Source organism: Macrosteles quadrilineatus, unplaced genomic scaffold (genome assembly GCF_028750875.1).
Source record: "Macrosteles quadrilineatus isolate MER2022 unplaced genomic scaffold, UCM_ALF_1.0 Scaffold_1__1_contigs__length_201487025, whole genome shotgun sequence".
NCBI classification, from domain to species: domain Eukaryota; kingdom Metazoa; phylum Arthropoda; class Insecta; order Hemiptera; family Cicadellidae; genus Macrosteles; species Macrosteles quadrilineatus.
This window is the reverse complement of record NW_026542594.1, coordinates 13,555,421-13,579,159: the sequence shown is the minus strand read 5'-3', so window position 1 is coordinate 13,579,159 and position 23,739 is coordinate 13,555,421. Positions and strand designations below refer to the sequence as shown.

Below are 23,739 nucleotides of genomic sequence, written 5' to 3'. Positions count from 1 at the left end.
CTATGGAGCCAACGACGTTCAACGCTAGAAATCAGCTGTGCGCTTGAATGTTATTGTTATGCTTTAAAGTATTTTCATAACCTAGCTTTTGTTTGTAAAAGAACGTTACTGATAGAAGATGAGTGAAATGGATAATGAAAAATATTGTATGTAAACCCATGTATATTGTCGGGTCAGGTAAAATCTTGTACGTTACACGTTACGCAAGAGCGTGTTTACATCACTTAGGTGAATTATGCAACTCGTTTCCGCTCGTTGCACAACATTCACCTGCGTGATGTAAAAACGCTCTTACTACACTTGTAATGTAAATAGCTATTACTCCCTAAGGCCAAACCATTCAGCTGGAGTCGAGGACATAATTCAACACTAAATTAATTCATATGACTTAAAAATTTGCATGGGCTCCCACAGGATTTGGAACAGGGAGGTGCAATAGATAGTGGGGGTCCGGAAAATTTGTGAAAACATGGTGTTTTAAAATGAGTAAAATGTTAAGCTATTTGGTAAAGCAAGAAGATGCCAAATAAATAATTGAATATTGTGCATCAAGGAGAGTAAGTCATCATTTTTATGCCAACGTTTAAAAATTAATATGCAATTTAAAGTTAAGTTACTATGTATAATTTAATTATTAAATCCACGAGCCAAACAATTGAAAAGAAACAAATTTACTGTTGAATGAAGCCTATAACAACCAAGAAAGCTGATGTTTTGTTCTCTGGATAGTGTTGTTAAAGGTACGTTTTGCTTGGAGCGGCTGTTGCGGGACACTGATCTTAGGGGTTTTGCATAGTCCTGTTTTGCTTGGAGCTACTGTCGCTAGAGCCGCGAGCTGCAGTCGCTGGGTACTGCTCCAAGACCAGTCAGGAGCGACAGTCGCTTAGCGACAGTTACATTTCTGATTGTTTTTATAGTGTATAACATTTTGACAAGTTCGACGACCTTTTATTTTTGCTATATGGTGTCGTCGGCTACCCGGACAACGCCTGGGATTAAGTTAAATTTTAGTGGTGAGGAAAACGACAGTTTATTAGAAGTAGTGGCAAAACACCCTGCGCTTTATGATTTAAAACATATCTCCTACAAAGAATAAAGGACAATGTCTGGTTGGCAATAGCTGGTTAAGTCGGAAGATCCGGTTAGTTTAATATTATGTTATTATATTACAAGTTATTTTAGTATAGGTATTTTTTAAATCTACAATACAATCAACAAAATATAATTTTCACTCTGTGAGGAGGTTGTTTATAACACTGATTTCCAATTCAAGTTATGCTTGTGTACTACAATTTATGGAGAAATTGAGTAATTTTATTACATTTTTTTTGGCTTGTGACATGGCAGTTTTGGAATGTTTCTCATAACAAATAACTAGGCCTATAAAGAATACTTTATTGTTAAGTTTTACCTGTTTTACTAAGTGAATTTATCGAATTTAATTAGTGACTTTATACTTAGTGCGCACTTTTGAGGTTAGGTGCACTGACGGTACCACGTCTCGTCACGCCAGGAAGATGTTGTCGCTACAAGCAAAATAGTCTACCACCCCGCAACTGCCGCTGCGACTGTCGCACCTGTCGCTCCAAGCAAAACGTACCTTATAGTGTAAGAATGGTACATCTGCGGCTCAACTACTTATTTGATTTAAACATTTAATTAATACAAATGTTTTTTTAAGGCCATAATGAAACGTACTTTTGTAAATTTATAATTAGTAGTATAAAAAGTAATTACAGTTCAATTCAAGGTATTTAATTTATTTCCTTTTTTCTTAGCCAGGGTGGTAGTACCAGTTGATACAAATGGTATTGCATTTTTACTTTTTCCCTCTATACCATGTATATGGACACAGAAAACGTACTACTATAACCCAGAATGCCAACCGCATGGTAAAAAGCATTAAGCGGTTTGAGAGAGCAATAGCATAGCAACGCTGGTGGCGCTGCCTACGGATTGACAGGCAAAGCTCTCTCAAACCGCTTAATGCTTTTTACCATGCGGTTGGCATTCTGGGTTATAGTAGTACGTTTTCTGTGATATGGAGAAAGTATTGTTTTCTTCAAAATTTTTGAGCGTGAGTTTTGAGTGGATATATCTGTTTTGGGTCCCCCTGGACCCAAAAAAGTGGTTTTCAAAGGGATGTCTGTGTGTCTGGATGTGTACAGAGCTAGGGACTACACCTGTGGTCCGATTTCAATGATATTTGGTGTGAAGGTTCTAATCCATGGTATATTTTTTTAAATTTTAATTTTTAATGTTGATTCTCCTATAAAACCCCATTAAATAACGGAAAAATCTGATTTTCTCAAAAATGGCCTGAACGATTTTGATAACAATTGAGTATGTTATAGTCCCTTAAATTCTAAGCAAAATGGTACAAATCCCATTACCGTAAAAATTACAGTTCAAAAGTTATTGTAACTTATGTTATTTTACCATTAAAAAACATAAAATCACAAAAAAATCAGATTTTTGGAGAAAAGCTGGTTTTGATCAAAATTAATATGTTATGGTCCATATAATTCTAAAAAAATAGTACAACACCCCATTGTAACAATTCCGGTTCAAAAGTTATTGCAACTTTTGTGATTTGTAACTATAAAATATATTTACTCTCACCGCTTGCCCATGATAAAGGTTGTTGACAAACTTATGGGAGAAAGTATGTGTCAGAATGCTGATACTGTTTATTATCAAATGTGTTTGTGTCTATTATAGTGTCACAATATATGTTTCACAACAATAACATCAACATTTACCATTTATTGACATTTAAGACAAATTTGAAGAAGCACACTTTATTATTCTGTTAGCTTAGTAATTGCGGTCTTTTCTTCTTAAATAACATTGACAGCTTTGTATGCAATAGCAAAACCAGGCAGATACAATTTTGGGAGCTAATTAATAATGGTAAACAAAGTACAAGATAATAGTTTTTTTTTTTTTTTTTTTTTTTTTTTTTGTTAGCATAGGTAGTGTAGTTTGAAACAAAATATAGTTTTGTACATCACATGTGCCAGAAGTTTTCTACACTCGCTTGTTTTAAAATTTTGGCCTTGTTTAAATTAAACATGAACCCATGTAGAAAAGAATCACTTTTGGCCCTATTCATGAAATACAATATTAAGAATAAGCGACTTCAGACAATTAGTATCATCAATTATCTCTCAATAGGTGTCATAACCATTAATTGTGTGGTAGTATGTTATACACCTGCTATTATTTGGAACATGGATGTCTTTCTTTTAATGATTTACCCTAATGAAAGTATGTTACCAGTGTTGGCATTAACATTTTGTTGATATAAAAAAATCAATATGACAATTTGTTCCTTACCAAAGACAGAATTATTTTTGTATTTTTCATTTTTGATTGGGTGTTTTGTGTACTCTACATATCAGGTTTATTTGGCTGGAGAAAGTAAGTATTCATATTACTTTTTCAGATAATAACGCCTATTATTAGTATACAAATACATAAAATATTTATTGTTGCTGGATTTAGTATCTTTAGAATAGTATCACATTTAAAATCTTAAGTTATACAAATAAGTTATTCTAAGTGATATTCGTTGAAATCAGATAAATGAGGCTGAGATAAGGTTGTTATTTACAATGTTTACTGGTTTTCTACCCAGTTTTAGTTTTGAACCAGTCCGATACGGAGAGTTACCTAGCTGAGGGCTGGTTTGGGTATAAGAAGGACGTGTCTCACCGCAGGTGGGATGACTGGATCAACATGACGGTGTTCACATTGTCCAAGTGGGTGGCAACTCACTTAGTGCTGACTCAACTCACTCGCTGGATATGTCCCAAGGTACTTTACAGGTCTAACTTGTTTTAGGAATAAAAAAAATAATAAATAGGCTAAAAAATAAGTAAACTAATAAAAAATAACTAACATATTAGAACACTTATTACAGGAGCTTTGCTCCTTTAGTAGGGGCTGAGAGAATTAAGACGTATTAATTGTTACGTTATTAATTGTCCTCCTCAAGTATAGGAGTTAGTAGATCGGCGTCGTCTTCGTCGTCGAGGGTGACTTCATTCCTGTTGTTGCATTCTTGGCTACTATACACTTTGCAAAGGGTGGAACAACTTAGGCCCGCCTTTCTACAGCCACACGCCCCCATACAGCCTGTTGTGCATCTGCATGAGATGGGGTTTAGCAGGTTTGGGGAGCATCGTCTATACTCATTCTGATGGATTCGAGTAGAAAAGTTTGATTTGTTATTGTAAAAGATTGAATATTTTTGTATCCATAAGTCCTAGAAACAAATTATTATACATATATTATAGGAAATTTAACCGTCTACAACCTTAGTATTACATATTTTTCTTATTTTGTTTAGATAAATGAATCTTTAGAAATGCATGGATAGACAAACTTTTTATAAAGAATTAAAATTCCATCCCATTGGGCAACAACTTTAGGCAACTGATTTTGCTGTACGTGAAGACTTTGCTTATAGTACAGAATGAAAGTGATTTTGCGATCTAATGAAATGAAATTTTATTAATGAGCGATGAAGCTCATATCCACTTAAATAGGACCCTGAATAAGTAAAACCTACGTTACTGGGCTCCAGAGCATCTACACCTTATCAACCAGCGTCCTCTACACACTAAAAGTAACAGTCTGGTGTGGCTCTGTTGGAATTATTGGGCCTTAGTTTTCGAAGAGAACGTAGCCACAGTTATTGTTAATTCGGCTCGATACATTCGTATGCTTCAAATCAGAACTAAGAAGACGAGGAATAAACTTAAAACGGGTTTGGTTCCAACAGGATGGGGCAACATCACACACCGCAAAAAATGCAATGACTGTTCTTAAACTTATGTTTCCTGCACGGATTATCTTACGTTTTGGCAATGTTCCTTGGCCTCCTAGGTCTCCAGACATATCAGTGTGCAACTTTTTTCTGTGGGGTTATCTTCAGAGCTGTGTCTAAAACCACAAACGACAACATTTGGACAAGAAGAAAGCAATCATTCAAGAGATTGCTGCCATAGGTTAGATATAATAAAAATTTTCAATTTTGTTTTTCTCATTGGGTTTGTTATTGACTATGATAAAATTTTGTACATTTTTCATGTTTTACAGATGTGTTTTATTATAAAATTTTATAAATCCTGTTATTTCGTTTTAAACTTGACATTATCGTTATTCAACACTTTTTATTATAACAGGTTATTTACCTTGACGTCCACAATTCCTCAGTCAAACTTACATCACAGAATATTCAAAGGCTAGACTGAACTGCAAGCGTTGATAAGAACTGGAGATATAAGAAAAATTATCTTTAAAAATCATGAAAGTTCGAAACGTCCATAAGAAATGTATGGGGGAGAGTTTTCGTTTGAATATATCTTCAAAACATAAACAGATATTTAAAAACCGATTTTGGCATTGAAATCTGCGTGAAAATCTAGTTTATAATGATGTGTCACAACATTATCATTACATTTAACTTTTAGCGAATTTCCCATATTATAGGGAATAAGCTATTACCGTAGTACTCATGGTAAGACCTGGACCAGGGACCGATTTATTTTTTTGTTTTGAGGTCCCTTGAGGCCAAAAACACCATCCGTTCAAATTCATATATATATATATTTATCTCTATATATATATATATATATATATATATATATATATGTGTGTGTGTGTGTCCGTTAGCACGATAACTCGAGCAAAAATGATCCGATTTTGATGAAATTTGGTACAAACGTGTAAACCTACATTTATTCGAACGAGTTCGCGAACCAGCATGATCGGACTATGGGAACGTGGGTTTATGGGGGGTTTTATGGGGTAAAAATAGGGTTTTCCCATTTTTGACCCTAAAAACACAAAATTTTACAATTTCTTTCCAAACCATTTTGTAGAGCTTAAAAAAACAAATAATTTAGTATGTTGAAGCGTGATTATGCGCCTAATGGTCTAATGGAGAAAATTCCAAAAAATTGTAAATTTAAAATCCCCATGTTATTCTTAAGGAGAATAAGTAAACTGTTGTAGTTTACTTGTTTATGAACATATTTTGATCAAATTTGGAAAATACATTCATTTCTTACTAAACTATTAACATAAAAAAAAACACCTTTTTACCCTCCTTGTTGCAGCAAAGCTAAGTACTCGTTAAACTAATTCTATTTAAATAGGAATAAATAAAATATTTTTAAGGAGGCATTTTAAAAATGCAAAATCCTATCAGGCTAATGGAAATTCGCTTAGTCTGCAGGTTTGCTGCGGCGGGGGTATTTTTATTTATATCCAATATGGCGGCCAAAAATGAGTTCCCTATCGAAATTAAGTACTTACCACCCAATAAACATCGGTGGTCGTCCCAAGTCAATATCTCAAAAAATTTTGAATAAAATATGCATGTGGTATATTTTTCAAATTTCTCCATTGTCGGGAAAAGCCACTATTTTTAATCGTGATTTTAGGAGGTTTCCTGTTGACCGATTTTTGGCACCTTTTAGTATGTCACTCTGCGGACCCAACACTACAAAATAAAACCGTAAAACGTTTTATAGCAATTTTTTAATGGTCCCTGTGTCCATTTTTTTTAGTTTGCTTGGACTATCAGTAAAGACATCAGATAAACCCGCCGATCGCCCTATAAGCGTACAGCGACTTAGATTAATGAAAATCAGAATTTTATTAAATCATTCCGGATTGTATCAAAGTATGAGAAAAAAAACTTTGTTCTTTTCCCTTCAATTTGACGTTTGAATCATTGATTGATTGATTCTGTAGGGGCGGACCTTGTCCTGTTGCACGTCAGCCACTGATGGGCTTTTTGCGCTCCCCTTATGGTACATTCAGAGTCCGTCAAACCTGAGTTGCTTAATGAACTCCAGCATCCTGTCTATGAGCGCCTCCTGAGGGAGGTGTCTACCCCTTGTCATTGCACCAAGAGTACTGTCCCTTACCTCATTCAGAGCTGTGCAGTCGTAGAGTAGGTGATCAGCAGTCTCCTCTGATTGCCCACATTTCCTACACGCAGTGTCACCATTGTGGATCCTCAAGCGATGCAGGTGCAATTTCAGGAAGCCATGTCCAGTGACCTTTCCTGTGATCCGTCTGAGTTGCCTCCTGTCTAAACGTAGAACATTGGAGGCGACCGTCTGGGAAGGGGAGAAGAGGGTGAGCTTAATTACCCTATGGTGCTGAAGCCTAACCCATCTTTTCCTGTGTTCCTCCTGAGCCCATGCCATGACTGAGTGACATGCATGCCCACGAGAGATTCCACAGAAAGGCTGTGGTCCCACGAAGTCTGAGGCTGACGCGACATTTGCTAGCCTGTCAGCCACCTCATTCCCTTCTATCCCTGAGTGCCCAGGAACCCAACGGAGTGTTACCTTGTTGCGTCTGCCCAGGTCACATACCGCAGAAAGGCAGTCCCAGACCACCTTAGAATTGAATTCATAGGAGTCGAGCGCTTTGAGCGCAGCCTAGCTGTCTGTAAAAATGGAAATGTTGATGTCCCTGAAGCCTTGTGGAAGAGGATTCCCACCGGACATCCACTCATCCCTGGACAGTGAATGGTCTGGCGAAGAAGAATCGAGTCGGCATTGGTCCGAGGGCATGTCCATTACCTCCCCTCTTACCTGCTGAGTGATCCGAGAGTGACCTCGGGATCCTCCAACATCCAACCAAAGGTTTTCACACTGGAGTCTGTAGGCAGTCCTCCTCGCAGTGACCTTGACATGCAGGTCAATCGGAGTGAGGTTGAGAAGGCAGTCCAGTGAGGCTCCCGGACAGCTGCTCATTGCGCCCGTTTAATTATCTTGAATAGATAATTAATATAAAAGGTCCCCCAGCAACGACCTTTGAAAATCCCGGCATTCTTTTATAAACACCCTGTATTATATTTAATTCTTTTTGTGAGGATTTTATGTTAATTTATAGGTAAGCAATGTGGACTGTATTAAAGTTATTTTAAAGTTGGACACTAACCTTTTTACATAAAACTGATGTGTGGACTTGGGGCCCCTTTGATAATTCCTGAAATGCTTATAATGTTGATAAGTTCATTTTTTTCACACAATATAATGTTAAGAATCACTTTAATTGTCTTTGTATAATTAATTATAAGCCAGCGATAGTTATTTATGATGGTAAAGAGGGGTTTATGGTATTTGAAAAAGTATTAATATGAGAGAAAGCATGTTAAGTCCTCATAGCAACAGGACTTGCCCAAGAATGTCACTACACTACTGAAGGAAGGAGTTGGTCATGTGATACATCAGTGACCAATCAGAGAGTCTTGAAACTATTGGGATTTGAAGATACTGATGCACTATGTGAGGAAAACATTTAACTATTTGAAATGATATTTAAATGGAGATTGTGGTGAAATTAGTTACATTTTATTAGAGTGCATTAAAATTAAAATTATTATAAGAATACTTAGAAGGGAATAGTGTATATATTTGACAGTTTTCTACGGTAAAAATTTGTGTTTTCAGGAAATGTCAAATGCTTAACCCCAATACGGTAATAATTACTACGTGTATAAATCTGTTTTGTTATAAAATATTCTGTTTGGTATCTAAATTTTATTTTATGCTTTGAAACTTTAAACACATTTTAGTGAAACATTTTTTGAGCAAACCATCATGAATTGTTTACGCTCAAAGTCGGACTCAGGTAGTGTGAGGCCCTGTGCTAACATTCAGAGCAGGGCCCCTTATTACTAAAAAGTTCTCCAACCCCAAATTGCCATGTTGTTGCTCATGCTCATAGAATGAAAAATTTCTGCTATTGGGGCAACACCTGTCATCATCTCTCACGACAGCGGAAACAATAGTGATGTTTTTTACAATCAAAGCGACTCCCGTGAGTAGGGCACCTCCCATGATCTTATTCAGTGTTCAAGTTTTGTAATTTGACATAAAAACTCAAAAATAGGCCATACGATTTTGCCAAGACTTTAAATATTTGTTATGGGTTTTGCCTAAAACGGGGGACCCCAAGAAATGCGGGGCCCATTGGAGCCGCACCTTTTGCACATTCCTAAGCCCGGCTCTGATTAAGCTTCAAGTTGTTTTCATATCAATAAGACGTAGAGTGTTTATTGATCATTACCTCAACTTTTTAGTGATTATTGAAATAGTCTATAGTACTTTATTTTATATACTATACAATCTATTTTACATAGATACTATACAAAATATTTAATAACTTTTAACCAGTGCGGAAAGTAATTTTGAATTTTACCTTAGAGCTATGCTTCTTAGATCTATAAAGCTACTAATTTAGTTTACAGAACTGCTGTTCTGAATATAATAAGGTTTCAACTGACAACAAGATCCCCGTCCGTAGAACGGGTACACTGCTATTATGAAGATATTTGATTGTGTGAGAAAGTATATGAAAAATGTATCATTCATCATGAGTTGTAATGAAGTTTTCTTAACAGGGCATACCAGCTGTTCACAGTCTGATTACACTGTCTATGATTTGTGTTCACTTTGGTCCTGAAGCTGCCTCATTCATGTTTATACATGTCTGTTTCTACTTTTTTACTCTACAACTCAATTCTGTTACCAAGACTTGGCTCTTGGGACTTCCTTTTACTACTGTTCTTACAGTCGTGCTTCACACTTTATGGGTAAGACAAAAACTGTGATACTCTATTTTCCTTATAATCTGTGTTGTAGTTTTAAATATCTTTCTGTATGTTATTTTATAATTTAAATTGGAATAAAGGATGCTAAGGATTTATCTTTTTATATACTTATTTATATAGATACAGAATGATAATTACATCATAAAATCATAAAATTACCAGACATTAGTCAGTACAGTATTAAAAATGCTTAAACCTAAACAGCCATATTTAATAAAGAAATAACAAGTCTTTATTGAGCAAGCGGTTTTTTAGATACAATTCTGTTTTCAAAACAACCTTCTTCATTATTTTACTTACTTAAACTATACAGGGTGTCCTTTAACAACCTTTACCCCTTTTGTGGGATTGTCCCATGCATAGAGACAAAACGATTTTATTCATGGGTCTCCCATGCCTAGGTTTCCCTCTATTGCCCATGTTAAAAATTCAGCCTGAGTTTTTTTAATTTTGACAAGTTGCCGTGGCAACTGCTCGGTAGGAAAGACGCTGGTATCGGAATCCCACAGCAGTATGAGTGAGACGGATAATTGGCGTAGAGAGAGAGAATTATAAGGTTTGTATTCATTGGTTTGAATTAGCTGTTGTCATAAATTTAAAGACAATTTTATTGTTAGTTCTGTTTGGTACACTGTAGAGGTTTTGTTTACAATTTGTTTCTTGTCATTTCAGTCATTTTAAACCTTGTTTATCCAAATAAAACAATCTAATGATAAATATACCCCCGCCGTAGCAAACCTGCAGACTAAGCGAATTTCCATTTGCCTGATTTGATTTTCAATTAACTTAAATCTATTCAAATAACATTAGGTTTAACGAGTACCTAGGTTTGCTGCCTACAGGGTAATAAAGTGTGTTTTATTTAGTAAAATATTAATAGCTTAGTATTAAATAAATAGATTGTCCATGTTTAATCCAAATATATGCATAAACGAGCAAACTACAACAGTTTACTTATTCTCCATAAGAATAACTTGGGAATTTTTAATTTACAATTTTCTCCGTAACCAATAACCATACAAAAACACTTCAATATACTGAATTATTTGTTTTTTTAAGATCTTCAAAATGGTCTAGAGGAAGTTTGGGGAATTTAATGTTTTGAGGGTCAAAAATGAGAAAAACCAATTTTAACCCCATAAATCACCCCATAAAACCCCGTTCCCATGGTCCGATCATGCTGGTTCGCGAACTCGTTCGAATAAACGTAGGTTTACACGTTTGTACCAATTTTCATCGAAATTGGATCATTATTGCTCGAGTTATCGTGCTAACGGACACACACACATATATATATATATATATATAAATTTTTTGATAGTTCTGTTCACTTTTTAGGGCTACTTTTTCAATTAATAAGCGAAATAATAAAAACCAGAGTACCCTGAAATTCATTTTTATTTAAACTGATACGTATTTCGGCACTAAGGCCATGATCACAGTATGAGCTATATAAAAGTATGTAAACAAATAAAATAAATAAATAGTTAATAACATATGTTTTGAATTCATATTAAATTTTGATTAAATGGTTAGGTGTATTTTTTAACATGTAAATGTGCAAGATTCTTCCCTGATTTGTCTGATTTTTTCATGTATTGGATTTTGCTTTTGTTTTTGCATTACATTGAGGATTTGGTCGCCGTATTCTTTTGAGTGGAGGTATATTTGTAGCTCTTCTTTTATGTCCATTTTTTCACCCTTTTTTTCATAATTTAGAATTTTGACACATTCTTCTAATTTGCCATAATTGTGATTATTTTCTAATATGTGTTCTGCATACATTGAGCGTTGGGATGTTTTATTGTTTGATTTTACGGCTTGGATATGTTCTTTGAATCTGCATGAAAATGTTCTTCCAGTCTGGCCAATGTAGAATTTGGGACAATTTAGACATTTAATTTTGTAAATTCCAGATTTTTCATATTTGTTAATTGTTTGTGGGTTCTTGTTTGATAGTTTATTAATTAAATTGAATGCGTTGTTTCTAGATCTATAGCTAATTTTGAATTTAGATGTTTGAAATGTTTTCCTGATTGGTTTGTTTAATACCGAACTGTACGGAAGACAAATAAACTCCTTCTTCTCTTCTATGTTTAAATTTTGGGTTTTCTTATTTTTGATCTTCTTGATTAATTTGTCTATTAAACTATCCTTGTATCCATTTTTTGTAGCTATGTCTTTTATAATAGATTTTTCCAAATTGTAATCATCTTCATTTAAAGGTACTCTTAACATTCTGTGTACCATAGAGTTGAAGCTTGCCATTTTATGTTGCCACGGTGAATTTGAGTTAGCAGGAATAACAAGATCTGTTTGTGTGGCTTTTCTATAAATTTTAAAATAATGTTTCTCATTGTTTTTTCCAATTGTTAAGTCGAGAAAATTGATTTCATCTTTTTGTATTTCCATTGTGAATTTTATTTTCTTAGATATTGTGTTTAAATAAGATAAAAAGTCAGTGCACGATTTTTCATTTCCTTTGAACAGACATAATATGTCATCTACATATCTGTGCCAATATATTATGTTTTCCTTATGAGGGTTATTTTCGTTCATTATCTTATTTTCTTCTAATTCATTCAAATATATGTCAGCTAATAAGCCAGAAAGTGGTGATCCCATCGCTAAACCATCACATTGTTTGTACATTTTAGATTCATATTGAAAGTAATTTTGATTAGTTACATTTTTCGTTAATTTAATTATGTCATCAATTTTGTGATAACTAGGGAACGAGTTGTTTTTAGCGAATTTCCCTATAGGGAATAAGCTATTACCGTAGGTCTCATGGTAAGACTTAGTCACGGGACCGATTTACTTTTTCATTTTGATGTCCCCAGAAGCCAAAAACACCATCCGTTCAAATTCATATATATATATATATATATTTTTATTATATAAAAATAATAATTAAATTGAAAAATTTAAAAACCAAAAACTAACCCAGAAATGACTGATGATTATTGTTTTAAAACAAAATTAGAGAATTTGACAGATATTGATTTCAATGAGGATGAATGTGAAATGCTCCAAAAATCCTTAAAATACAATGTGAACCTAGACTACAAAACACAAGAAATTGAAGATGAACTTATTGAAATAGATGCAGCACTAAGACTTAAAGATAAGGAAATACAAGATCCAATCAAATGTAACTTTATTCACGAACTAAACAAAACAGACTATAAATTCAAACAAAAGAAAGTTAAAGAAAAATCAATTAAAGAATTGAAAACCATCCATTCAATATCAGAAAAACTTCATGAAAACAATTCAACCATAACAAAGGCGGATAAAAGTAATACAGTCGTCGTAATGAAAAAAGAAGACTACCACAAGAAAGTAACAGAATTTATTGATAATAATCAATTTAAAGAATTGCAAAAAGATCCAACACAAGAATATAACAAAACCCTCAATAGTACAATTACAACATGCAAAACACTTACAAAAGCTGAAAAACAAAGATTGAAAACTATTAACCCTACAGCACAAAATTTAAGAGGTCAGCCCAAAATGCACAAACCAAACAACCCAATAAGGCCAATCGTAAATTACCAAAACGCTCCAGGATATAAAATTTGTAAGTATCTTAACAAACAAATTAGTGAATGTTTAACAATTACAACCAATTATAATGTGAAAAATTCTGAAGACCTTATAACAAAAATCAAAGATATCAAAATACCAACAGATACTATTTTTGTATCATTTGACATAACCAACATGTACACTAACATTCCAGTACAAGATACAATCAAAATTCTTAAAAATAATTTAAACCAAAATCAATTGATTTCAAATCACAAAATTGATGACATAATTAAATTAACGAAAAATGTAACTAATCAAAATTACTTTCAATATGAATCTAAAATGTACAAACAATGTGATGGTTTAGCGATGGGATCACCACTTTCTGGCTTATTAGCTGACATTTATTTGAATGAATTAGAAGAAAATAAGATAATGAACGAAAATAACCCTCATAAGGAAAACATAATATATTGGCACAGATATGTAGATGACATATTATGTCTGTTCAAAGGAAATGAAAAATCGTGCACTGACTTTTTATCTTATTTAAACACAATATCTAAGAAAATAAAATTCACAATGGAAATACAAAAAGATGAAATCAATTTTCTCGACTTAACAATTGGAAAAAACAATGAGAAACATTATTTTAAAATTTATAGAAAAGCCACACAAACAGATCTTGTTATTCCTGCTAACTCAAATTCACCGTGGCAACATAAAATGGCAAGCTTCAACTCTATGGTACACAGAATGTTAAGAGTACCTTTAAATGAAGATGATTACAATTTGGAAAAATCTATTATAAAAGACATAGCTACAAAAAATGGATACAAGGATAGTTTAATAGACAAATTAATCAAGAAGATCAAAAATAAGAAAACCCAAAATTTAAACATAGAAGAGAAGAAGGAGTTTATTTGTCTTCCGTACAGTTCGGTATTAAACAAACCAATCAGGAAAACATTTCAAACATCTAAATTCAAAATTAGCTATAGATCTAGAAACAACGCATTCAATTTAATTAATAAACTATCAAACAAGAACCCACAAACAATTAACAAATATGAAAAATCTGGAATTTACAAAATTAAATGTCTAAATTGTCCCAAATTCTACATTGGCCAGACTGGAAGAACATTTTCATGCAGATTCAAAGAACATATCCAAGCCGTAAAATCAAACAATAAAACATCCCAACGCTCAATGTATGCAGAACACATATTAGAAAATAATCACAATTATGGCAAATTAGAAGAATGTGTCAAAATTCTAAATTATGAAAAAAAGGGTGAAAAAATGGACATAAAAGAAGAGCTACAAATATACCTCCACTCAAAAGAATACGGCGACCAAATCCTCAATGTAATGCAAAAACAAAAGCAAAATCCAATACATGAAAAAATCAGACAAATCAGGGAAGAATCTTGCACATTTACATGTTAAAAAATACACCTAACCATTTAATCAAAATTTAATATGAATTCAAAACATATGTTATTAACTATTTATTTATTTTATTTGTTTACATACTTTTATATAGCTCATACTGTGATCATGGCCTTAGTGCCAAAATACGTATCAGTTTGGATGGTGTTTTTGGCTTCTGGGGACATCAAAATGAAAAAGTAAATCGGTCCCGTGACTAAGTCTTACCATGAGACCTACGGTAATAGCTTATTCCCTATAGGGAAATTCGCTAAAAACAACTCGTTCCCTAGTTATATAACCAACCAGTAAAGCAAATACCCCCGCCGCAGCAAACCTGCAGACTAAGCGAATTTCCATTTGCCTGATAGGATTTACACTAAAATGTCTCCTTAAAAATATCACATTTATTTCCTATTTAAATAGCATTAGTTTAATGAGTACTTAGGTTTGCTGCAACAGGGAGGGTAAACAGTTTTTTTTTAATGTTAATAGTTTAGTATGGAATTAATGCATTTTCCAAATTTGATCAAAATATGTTCATAAACAAGCAAACGACAACAGTTTATTTATTCTCCATAAGAATAACAAGAGAATTTTAAATTTGCAGTTTTTTTTAATTTTCTCCGTAACCATTAGGCGCATAACAACGCTTCAATATACTAAATCATTTGTTTTTTTAAGCTCTACAAAATGGTTTGGAAAGAAATTGCTATATTTTAAGTTTTTAGGGTAAAAAATGGGAAAACCCCATTTTTATCCCATAGACTCCTGTTCCCATAGTCCGATCATGCTGGTTCGCGAACTCGTTCGAATAAACGTAGGTTTACACGTTTGTACCGAATTTCATCAAAATCAAATGACTTTTGCTCGAGTTATTGTGCTAACGGACACATATATAAATATATACGAGTATATATATATATATATATATGAATTTGAACGGATGGTGTTTTTGGTCTCTAGGGACCTCAAAACAAAAAAGTAAATCGGTCCCGGGTCCAGGTCTTACCATGAGTACTACGGTAATAGCTTATTCCCTATAGGGGAAATTCGCTAAAATCATAAAATTAACCCAAAAATAATAGAAAGAAAATTTTGTTGACACTAGCGATCAGTGTCACCGAACATGAACTAGAGACGAAAACCGAGATTCAAAATTTACAATGGGATGAGAAGTCTACTTGTGTTGGTTAGCCTATGATACGTTTAACAAGTATCTAGGTTTGCTGCTACAAGGAGGGTAATAAAGTGTGTTTTTAGTAAAATATAAATAGCTTAGTATAAAATAAATAAATTTTCCTAAGTTTGATCAAAATATATCCATAAATAACAGAACTATAACAGAACTATCCATAGTAGTAATAAACTATAATAATTTACTCATTCCTCATAATATACTGTATATTATATCCCCACATGGGAATTATAAATTTACATTTTTTTAATTTTCTCCGTAGCCAAACACATAAGCCAGGGGTCTTGGTCTACACAACCTTCAAAAACACGTTCATTTAAGTTTATAAATTATTTGTTTTTTTAAGCTTTACAAACATATACAAAAGAGAACATACATATATATTGTGAAAATAAAATAGTTGTAGTTTTATAACCATTCATTGCCAAAACTATCTGACCTTTTTAATAATTTTGGAATTGATTTACAGAAAATAAAAGGACGAGAAATGAGCTTATTTACTCGACTCGTAGTCAGTACAATGTGGCAACATATGAGATGCACCAGTTTTGTCTTTGATCATCTGAACCCAGAAAATAAATTAACAAAAAGCAGGCTGATAACTTTCTACAATCTGATTGGTTACTGCTTCTATCTTCCTACCTACTTTATCGGACCACTCATACTCTACTCTGATTTTGGACCTTATGTAAGTATGCTTTGGGTTAAAAGGGCAGAGTCATTTATGAGTATGGTTTAAGGATAGGCCTACGAAAAAGTTTACATCGTGAGTGTTCTTATCGGGCTGAATATAATAATACAACGGTTAAAGCTCACTTCTTATTCCTAATATAGAAAAAGTAGATATTATAGTGACTTGATAAGCTTTCTCAGTTTTTTAAAAACAACTACCGGCACATGAATCTGACATAGCTGGGCCTATTCACAAATTAAAGGGAACTAAAATATAATAATACTTATAACATTTTCATATATGTTTCTGACTTTCCAGATGTATCATTCATTCAAGAAACTAACATTGCGAAGGATTGGATTATTGGTCTTGAATTCGCTAAGATTCTTATTCTGGGCTGCAGTGTTAGAGATTTCCCTTCATTTCCTCTACATTCATGCTTTGAAGCATCGTATTTCGGTAAGTGGTTTTTTTTATTTAAGAGGATTTTTTTAAGTTGAATACTGTATTATGCTTTTCTTGACCAGCTACATGTAGTGTTCAGTAAAAACCAGTACTTGTTGTAACTATGAAATTATTAAATCAACTTTTACACACATCTGAACATCTAAGCCAACGTTTATGATAAGTCAAGAGAAATTATTTTTTTTCAAATCTGATCCAATTTACAAATTTAAGTCTAATTATTTAGGTTTGTTTTCATTTGAAGTCTTAGAGTTATATTGTTGGTATCCTTTAAAAACAAAATTGTACTTTTTTTAGCTTGCCCATTAACATTTAAAAAAGGAAATCCCCATGAATATTTTTTCCAGGAAGTTGCTCTGCTTGGGATTTGGACTTTTGATGGTCTTGGAGTTTTACTTGGGATTTTCTTCAATTTGTTTCTGATTGTATTTTATGGCTTGGGAAATACATTTGCCAGTTTTGATGGCTACAACCCTCCTCCACCCCCAAAGTGTATGCTTCATTACCATCTGTATACAGACATCTGGAGGAGATTGGATGTCGGTTTTTATAAATACATGCAAAAGTAAGTAAGCCAACCTTATTTATCATAACTACAGTTAGAAATCCCTTAGTTTCTCGTGTGTCATAAATTTTTCAATCTTCAGATAAGAATCTGAAGAAAACTGCCCTTCTTTGTAAACTAGTTTTTCTACAAATGAAAAAATAGCCTATACAGTATTGCTAAGAGGTGTAGTTCAGGGGTATTTAGTTTATACTAGTGGTCGTCCAGTGGTAGAAAACTCAACCAAAAATGTGTAATGTACACGCATTGACTATTGGAAACTGAAGTGGACAGCCGATCTATATGGACCAGCTGCCCTAATTTTTTATCATAAAACGTTGTAATTGTGCGAGCCATACAGAATGCGTGTCTAAAATTCTATTTTCTACCTTATTTTGTTTCTAAAAAAGTTGATGGGTCATAACAATTGCTTTAGGTCATAATAAGTCATTCCAAAAGTTGACTTGGTAAAAAACATTGTTTATTTGACAGAAATTAGTAATTTAGATCAGCGCAATCTGCTGGTGGCTCCCATCAACTACGACGAATTTAATTAAAAACTGGTGATTACTTTAACATGGGGATGGAATGTCTATAGTTCGGCCGCTTAGAAAACGACCTGCGCGCTAAAGCTAAACCAATGCTGGAGGAGGTCGCTTTCTAAGCGGCCGAATTATAGTTGTAAGTCTAAGGTACCGGCTTCTCTATTTTCACCCCAAGCTGTAAATAAAACATGTAATTGGAATTGCTTCCATTTGTTTTGATTTTATGTTTATATTTTGTTGTTTTTCGTCACCATCATGGCAAACCAAAAGACCCATGTTAATTTTTTTATTTTGAATTCATTTTTTGTGCTTCTGTATGAGCCTATTTTAATTTATAATTAAAGGGATTCTACACACCTACAGAAAAATATCTTTCTAAAAGTTTGCGTAGATTTTCCCTACGATGCACACAAGCTGAGAAAAAAGGTTTTAAAGAAACATGCTTGCCTATTAATATATAGATAGATAGATTATATTAGCCTATAGTTTATTAATTATAATATCTTAATTTTATATTTATAGTTTACTATAATATATTATATTTTATCTTATGTAAGTAATTCATTTTCTGAAAATCTTTATTGCAAGTCTGTGTAGACCTAGGTACATTGGTAAAGCGGGTGTTTTGGCTCTTGTTGCTTGCTTTGTAGCAGGAGCTAGAAAGCAATAACTTTAAAATGTTTGTCGGAGCCCACTTTATTGTATGTATGGTTTGGTCACTGGTATGGCCACCACTATATTCTACCAATGATTTGTCTCAGGTATGTGTATTTGCCTCTGAGTAGAGGTAGTGCAGACTGGAGGAGACGTATATTAGCCTCAGCAGCCTGCTTTTCCTTTGTCATCTTCTGGCACGGCATGGCTCCCATCATTCTCATATGGTGCTTTCTCAACTGGCTCGTGGTGTTACTGGTTACTGTGGCTTCTGCCTTCAACAAATCTGTTGTCTACCAGGACTGGGAGGTCAGTAAGTGTATTTAGGAAATAAGCTACTGTATTACCTGTATACTGTATATCATGGTAAGACCTGGACCGGGACCGATTTACCTTATCATTATGATGTCCTCAGATGCCAAAAACACCCTCCGTTCAAAATCATATATCTGTTAGCACAATAACTCTAGTAAAAATCATCCAATTTCGATGAAAGTTACTACACTCAAGTAAACCTATGTTTACTCTAACGAGTTTGCAAATCAGCATGTTTTAGACTTTGGTAATGGGGTTATATATTTATGAGGGGTTTTACAGGTTAGTCAACGTTCAACCATCAAAACAAAGAATTTTCCAATTTATCTCTAAACGATAATTTATCCCATTTGGAAGTATTTTTGTATGGTTATTTATAACTGTAATTACAGTGTAATTACAAAGAAAATTCTAAAAATTACAATTTAAAATAGGAACTAAATCTGAATGTTTAAGGAACAATTTTAGTTGAAATCGGGATCAGACAAATGAAAATTTGCTTAGTCTGCAGGTTTGCTGAAGGAGAGGGGTAATTAGTTTATGTAATATCTAATACATTTAAATGTTGGTACTGCAATAACTTGTCTACGGCTGTTTATTATTAAGTTCCTGTTTTAATAGTTTCCATGTCGTTACATTTTTTGTAAGAGAGCAGTCTAGTCTTTTGTGTTAATTGTTTTTGTCTGATTTTCAGTTTGTGGTTATTGTATTTCAGAGGCACATGTTCAGTGGGACAAACATTCGCAGACTCAAAGCGTTGCTTGCAGCTCCAGTTTTACTGATGGGCTCTATAAGTTCATCATTCTTCGTTTGTGATGTTCAATTTGGAAGTTTTCTTATCAAGGAAATATTCTTCAATGGTGAGATTATTAACTATTAGACGTTGAGTTATGTCTAAGACTGACAAAGGTCCAAATGGTTATTATATTCAACATGTTTGCTTATACAGTATAATGATACTGAGCTTGGCAAGGTCTACCTGAGAGGGAAGTACTATGCTGGATTCACAGCCCCAGTTTGTGAAAGAAGGTTGGTTAATTGATTTGATACTACATGGTCCCTACGGTGGTTTACATTTATTTGCTAAACTTGCTTTGTGGAGTAAAGTAGAGAAATTGTTAGTATCAAAAGTAGAGTTATCGTAACAAAAGTATTGTCGCTATCCTGAATAATGTTTTATGTGTGTTTAATAGTAATCTCAGATGTGAGAAGTTATCAGTTTTTAAAACAAAGGGTTGTCACGTGAAAAAATATCGAGGCCGACCAGGGGAGACACTTTGAATTTCCCAACTATATGAGACAGATTTCCCAACTATATTACTTGAATTTCCCAACTATATTACTCAGATTTACTGACTAATTAATAATAAATTTTTGTAGTAAAAGTCTCTCTGTAAAAAGCCTCTTTATAGCTAACATAAAAGTAACAAGACATTTTAGTTTCTCGCACATTATTGAAATGACTGTCACTACACTGCACTGATCAATTGTATACATTAAGGTTTACAGCCTCTTCAAATAGATTTTAAAATAAACACTCAGTGTCTACGGCTCTCTTCAAAGAAAGGAATTGCTCTAAAAAGCCTTGAATTACTTTCTACTACCGGTATGGTTACATTACTTAACGTACTCAACCTATGAAATGTCCAACATTTTTTACCTTAATTATTAATTTATACAAAAGGGTAGATGTCAGCTTAGTTAGAGAAAAAATCGTTTAAGTAAACAGTTTAAAGACAGTTTCAAACTTCCCAAACTCCAGCTTCAAATACCCCAAAATTCCCAACTTTTACACTTTTTCAAATATGATTTGGAGGGGGGGTGGCTCCCCCCCTAGCCCCCTTGGATGGCGCCCCTGTATACTGTATATAATACAGTGTAGTTACTTGTTTCATGTTAAAATACATTTATTTTTACAGGTTCATGGTCAGCTTTTGCTGTTATAATATTCATCTGCTACTCCTTTTGTCAAATTTCTGTCGAAACAAAACAGTGGGAGTCAAAACAAATTTCCAAATAACAACGAACAACAACAATATACTAATAGCCCAGTTAAATTAGAATAATCGGGTGAAATAATTCCCGGAGAGTTTTGAAATTTGTTTAAACGTTCCTTTTGTTCATTAGATTAAAGTAAATAAAAAGTCCTGATGGGTGGGGGTCGAGCTTGACTAAGGGAAGGGCTCTGAATATGACTTCTTTTAGTTTTTCGCTTATATATCGGAATCTGTAAGTCATATTGAAAAGTGTTAAATACAAAAGTTATAGCTGACAAAAAGCCCTACAAAAATGACAATATGCATTTCGTACGACTTAACCATTTAAAGCTAACTGGTAAAGAAAGTAACAGTATATTAAAATCTTGTTTTCTTTGCATTTCTGTTTTTAAAGTTAATATTACCAAAAATAATTTTAATGATTACATACATGGGTCATGTCGTTTAAACTAGGGGATACAGGGATTCTTCAGTGTCATACACGTTTTTGACACTTCGTACAACTAAGGGGTAAATAAAATAACAGTATATTAAAATGGTGTTTTATTTGCATGGAATATAAAACAGGTTCGAAAAGACAAAGTCTTATCATTGGTCTCAATGAGCAGCACTATCAAAATTAATAACGTAGTGCATGTGGTGGATCCACTACTCGTATTACAACGAGTTGCAATTTTCAAAGAAAAACAACGAGGATCTAGAGGACTTCTGCGCCACGAGCTGCGCCTTTCCCCTTATAGCTCTGTTTGATGAAAGAGATATGAGAAAGACACAAGTCTTCTTTATATGATTTTTTCAATGTTCACTAGTTAGCTCCAATAACTAATGTAATCAACCAATATGTGACGTACAAAGAAACACTATGGTGACTTCTGCACTGTTGTGTTTAATGGTTACTCAGAAAATGATCTCCGAGGGTATAGAAGTCAGACGTTCTGAAGCTGATGCTGATACAACGATTGTGCGTTGTGGAGTGAAAAAAGCAGCATTCAGTGGTCATGTTGCTATCGTTGAAGAGCATATAAATTTGCTGGTCCTGCTGATTGCTCCACACGATCAAGAAATTATCTTCTTCAAACAAGAAAAAATGTAGCCTAAGGTAGAACATAGAAGTTATTACTCCGATGAATTACAGAAATGTTACTTTGTCAGAAGCATATTGTTCATTCACGGGCTTAGTGGGTGTGATACCACCTCGTCATTTTTCAGAAAAGGCAATTCATTAATTGTGAAATCATCTCGATACCATTACCAACGTATTTTAAGGCCCGACTTTGGCCCAAAAGGAAGTCTTGATAGCCGGTAAGCGGATGATCCTACTGATGTACAACATCAGTACATACCAATACATCGCATTCATCAATTCTACCACTAGGCTGAAAGCAGACCTCCCTCTTTGCCACCAACAAAAGGTTCTGCCCAGCAGCATTCTTTTAGAATATGTGCAAGGGCAAGAATGGCTGGGAAATAAACTACCACTAACTGATTGGGGTTGGACAACGGGCACCGAAGGACAACTAAAAACCCTTACTATCCTAGATCTTGATACTCCGGCCGCTATCCTCACAACAATATTTAGCAATTTTGGATGTGGAACACAATATGCGTAAAGCGGGGGTCTACTGCTCAACAATGTGCGGAACTGAGAGGGAGTGTGCACCAATGGCCCTCCGGTAGACGACGATTCTGTGAGACTGAAGAATCCCTCGATCCCCTAGTTTAAACGACATGACCCATGTTTGTAATCATTAAAATTATTTTTAGTAATATTAACTTTAACAACAGAAATGCAAATAAAACACAATTTTAATATACTGTTATTTTCTTTACCCTTTAGCTTAAAACGGTTAAGTCGTACAAAAAAAAATGCATAGTGTAATTTTTGTAGGAAATTTTGTTAGCTATAACTTTTGTATTTAACACTTTTCAATATGACTTACAGATTCCGATACATAGCGAAAAACGTTAAAACGTCACATCCAGAGCCCTTCCCTTAGTCAAGCTCGACCCCCACCCCACCCATCAGGACTTTTTATTCAATCTAATGAGCAAGAGGAACGTTTAAACAATCTTCCAACTCTCCAGGAATTTTTTCACCCGAATGGCAATTTTTTGTTTTATTTGACTGGGCTATAATTAATATAAGACAATAAACTATCTCTTGCATTCGTGGCAATTTACTGAACTTCCCCCACAATCACTGAAACACCATCATCGTCCCCGGTGATCATGGCAAAACATTATCATCTTCCGCAATCACGCGGGATCAGTAAATCTCAGGTAAGCAATAAATTTGGTCATTTAATATGCCCCATGGATAATCCGACCTTTTCACTGTTTCGACCATGGTCTCGGTCTTGTGAGTAACAGTTTGGGGGAATTGTATTATAAATAAAACTACTTCATATTATTTTTCAATTCAATACAATGCATGTATTTTTAAATTTTCCCTACACATTTGTACGAATGGCTCTGAGCATAACCATGGGACAGGGAATTTCATGGTTGAACTTAAAACATGCATGTGGAGAACACTCGATTTACAACTGTAATTGGATTGGTACCTAACAACATATTTTTATGTTCCTCATTTGTATGTAGCAATGTAGCATTGTTTAATAGTGTGTGTAATGTTCATCAAGAGTGACTTTGATTTTAAGATTTTTAAATCAATAATGTGCAATAGTGTATTATACAAAATTTTGCCAAAGTAGTAGGATTTTTGTTCTAATCC

The 23,739-nt window shown here is 33.9% G+C and overlaps 1 protein-coding gene across 2 annotated transcripts; it reads left to right on the top strand.

Annotated features, from left to right (window-relative positions):
* The first annotated feature begins 3,274 nt into the window (after nt 1-3,274).
* Nucleotides 3,275-23,153, top strand: LOC128982802 (protein-cysteine N-palmitoyltransferase Rasp-like). 2 transcript variants are annotated; one of them, XM_054401816.1, is made up of 9 exons: nt 3,275-3,423; nt 3,641-3,819; nt 9,437-9,628; nt 16,282-16,500; nt 16,804-16,944; nt 17,298-17,515; nt 18,801-19,002; nt 19,724-19,868; nt 22,948-23,153. In XM_054401816.1, exons 1-9 carry the CDS (start codon nt 3,321-3,323, stop codon nt 22,959-22,961), a joined length of 1,413 nt encoding a protein of 470 aa, XP_054257791.1. In that variant the 5' UTR covers nt 3,275-3,320; the 3' UTR covers nt 22,962-23,153. The 2 variants fall into 2 exon arrangements, with proteins under 2 accessions (XP_054257791.1, XP_054257790.1); XM_054401815.1 differs by lacking the exon at nt 22,948-23,153 and adding an exon at nt 20,928-21,152.
* The last annotated feature ends 586 nt before the right edge of the window (nt 23,154-23,739 follow it).

What these genes read in the sequence shown, in the direction of transcription:
- LOC128982802 (XM_054401815.1), top strand. Translation starts at nt 3,321, where the DNA reads ATGACAATTTGTTCCTTACCAAAGACAGAATTATTTTTGTATTTTTCA. An exon ending in TCGTGCTTCACACTTTATGG is followed by an intron (nt 9,629 to 16,281) that starts GTAAGACAAAAA and finishes ATTGATTTACAG; the next exon opens with AAAATAAAAGGACGAGAAAT. An exon ending in ACTCTGATTTTGGACCTTAT is followed by an intron (nt 16,501 to 16,803) that starts GTAAGTATGCTT and finishes CTGACTTTCCAG; the next exon opens with ATGTATCATTCATTCAAGAA.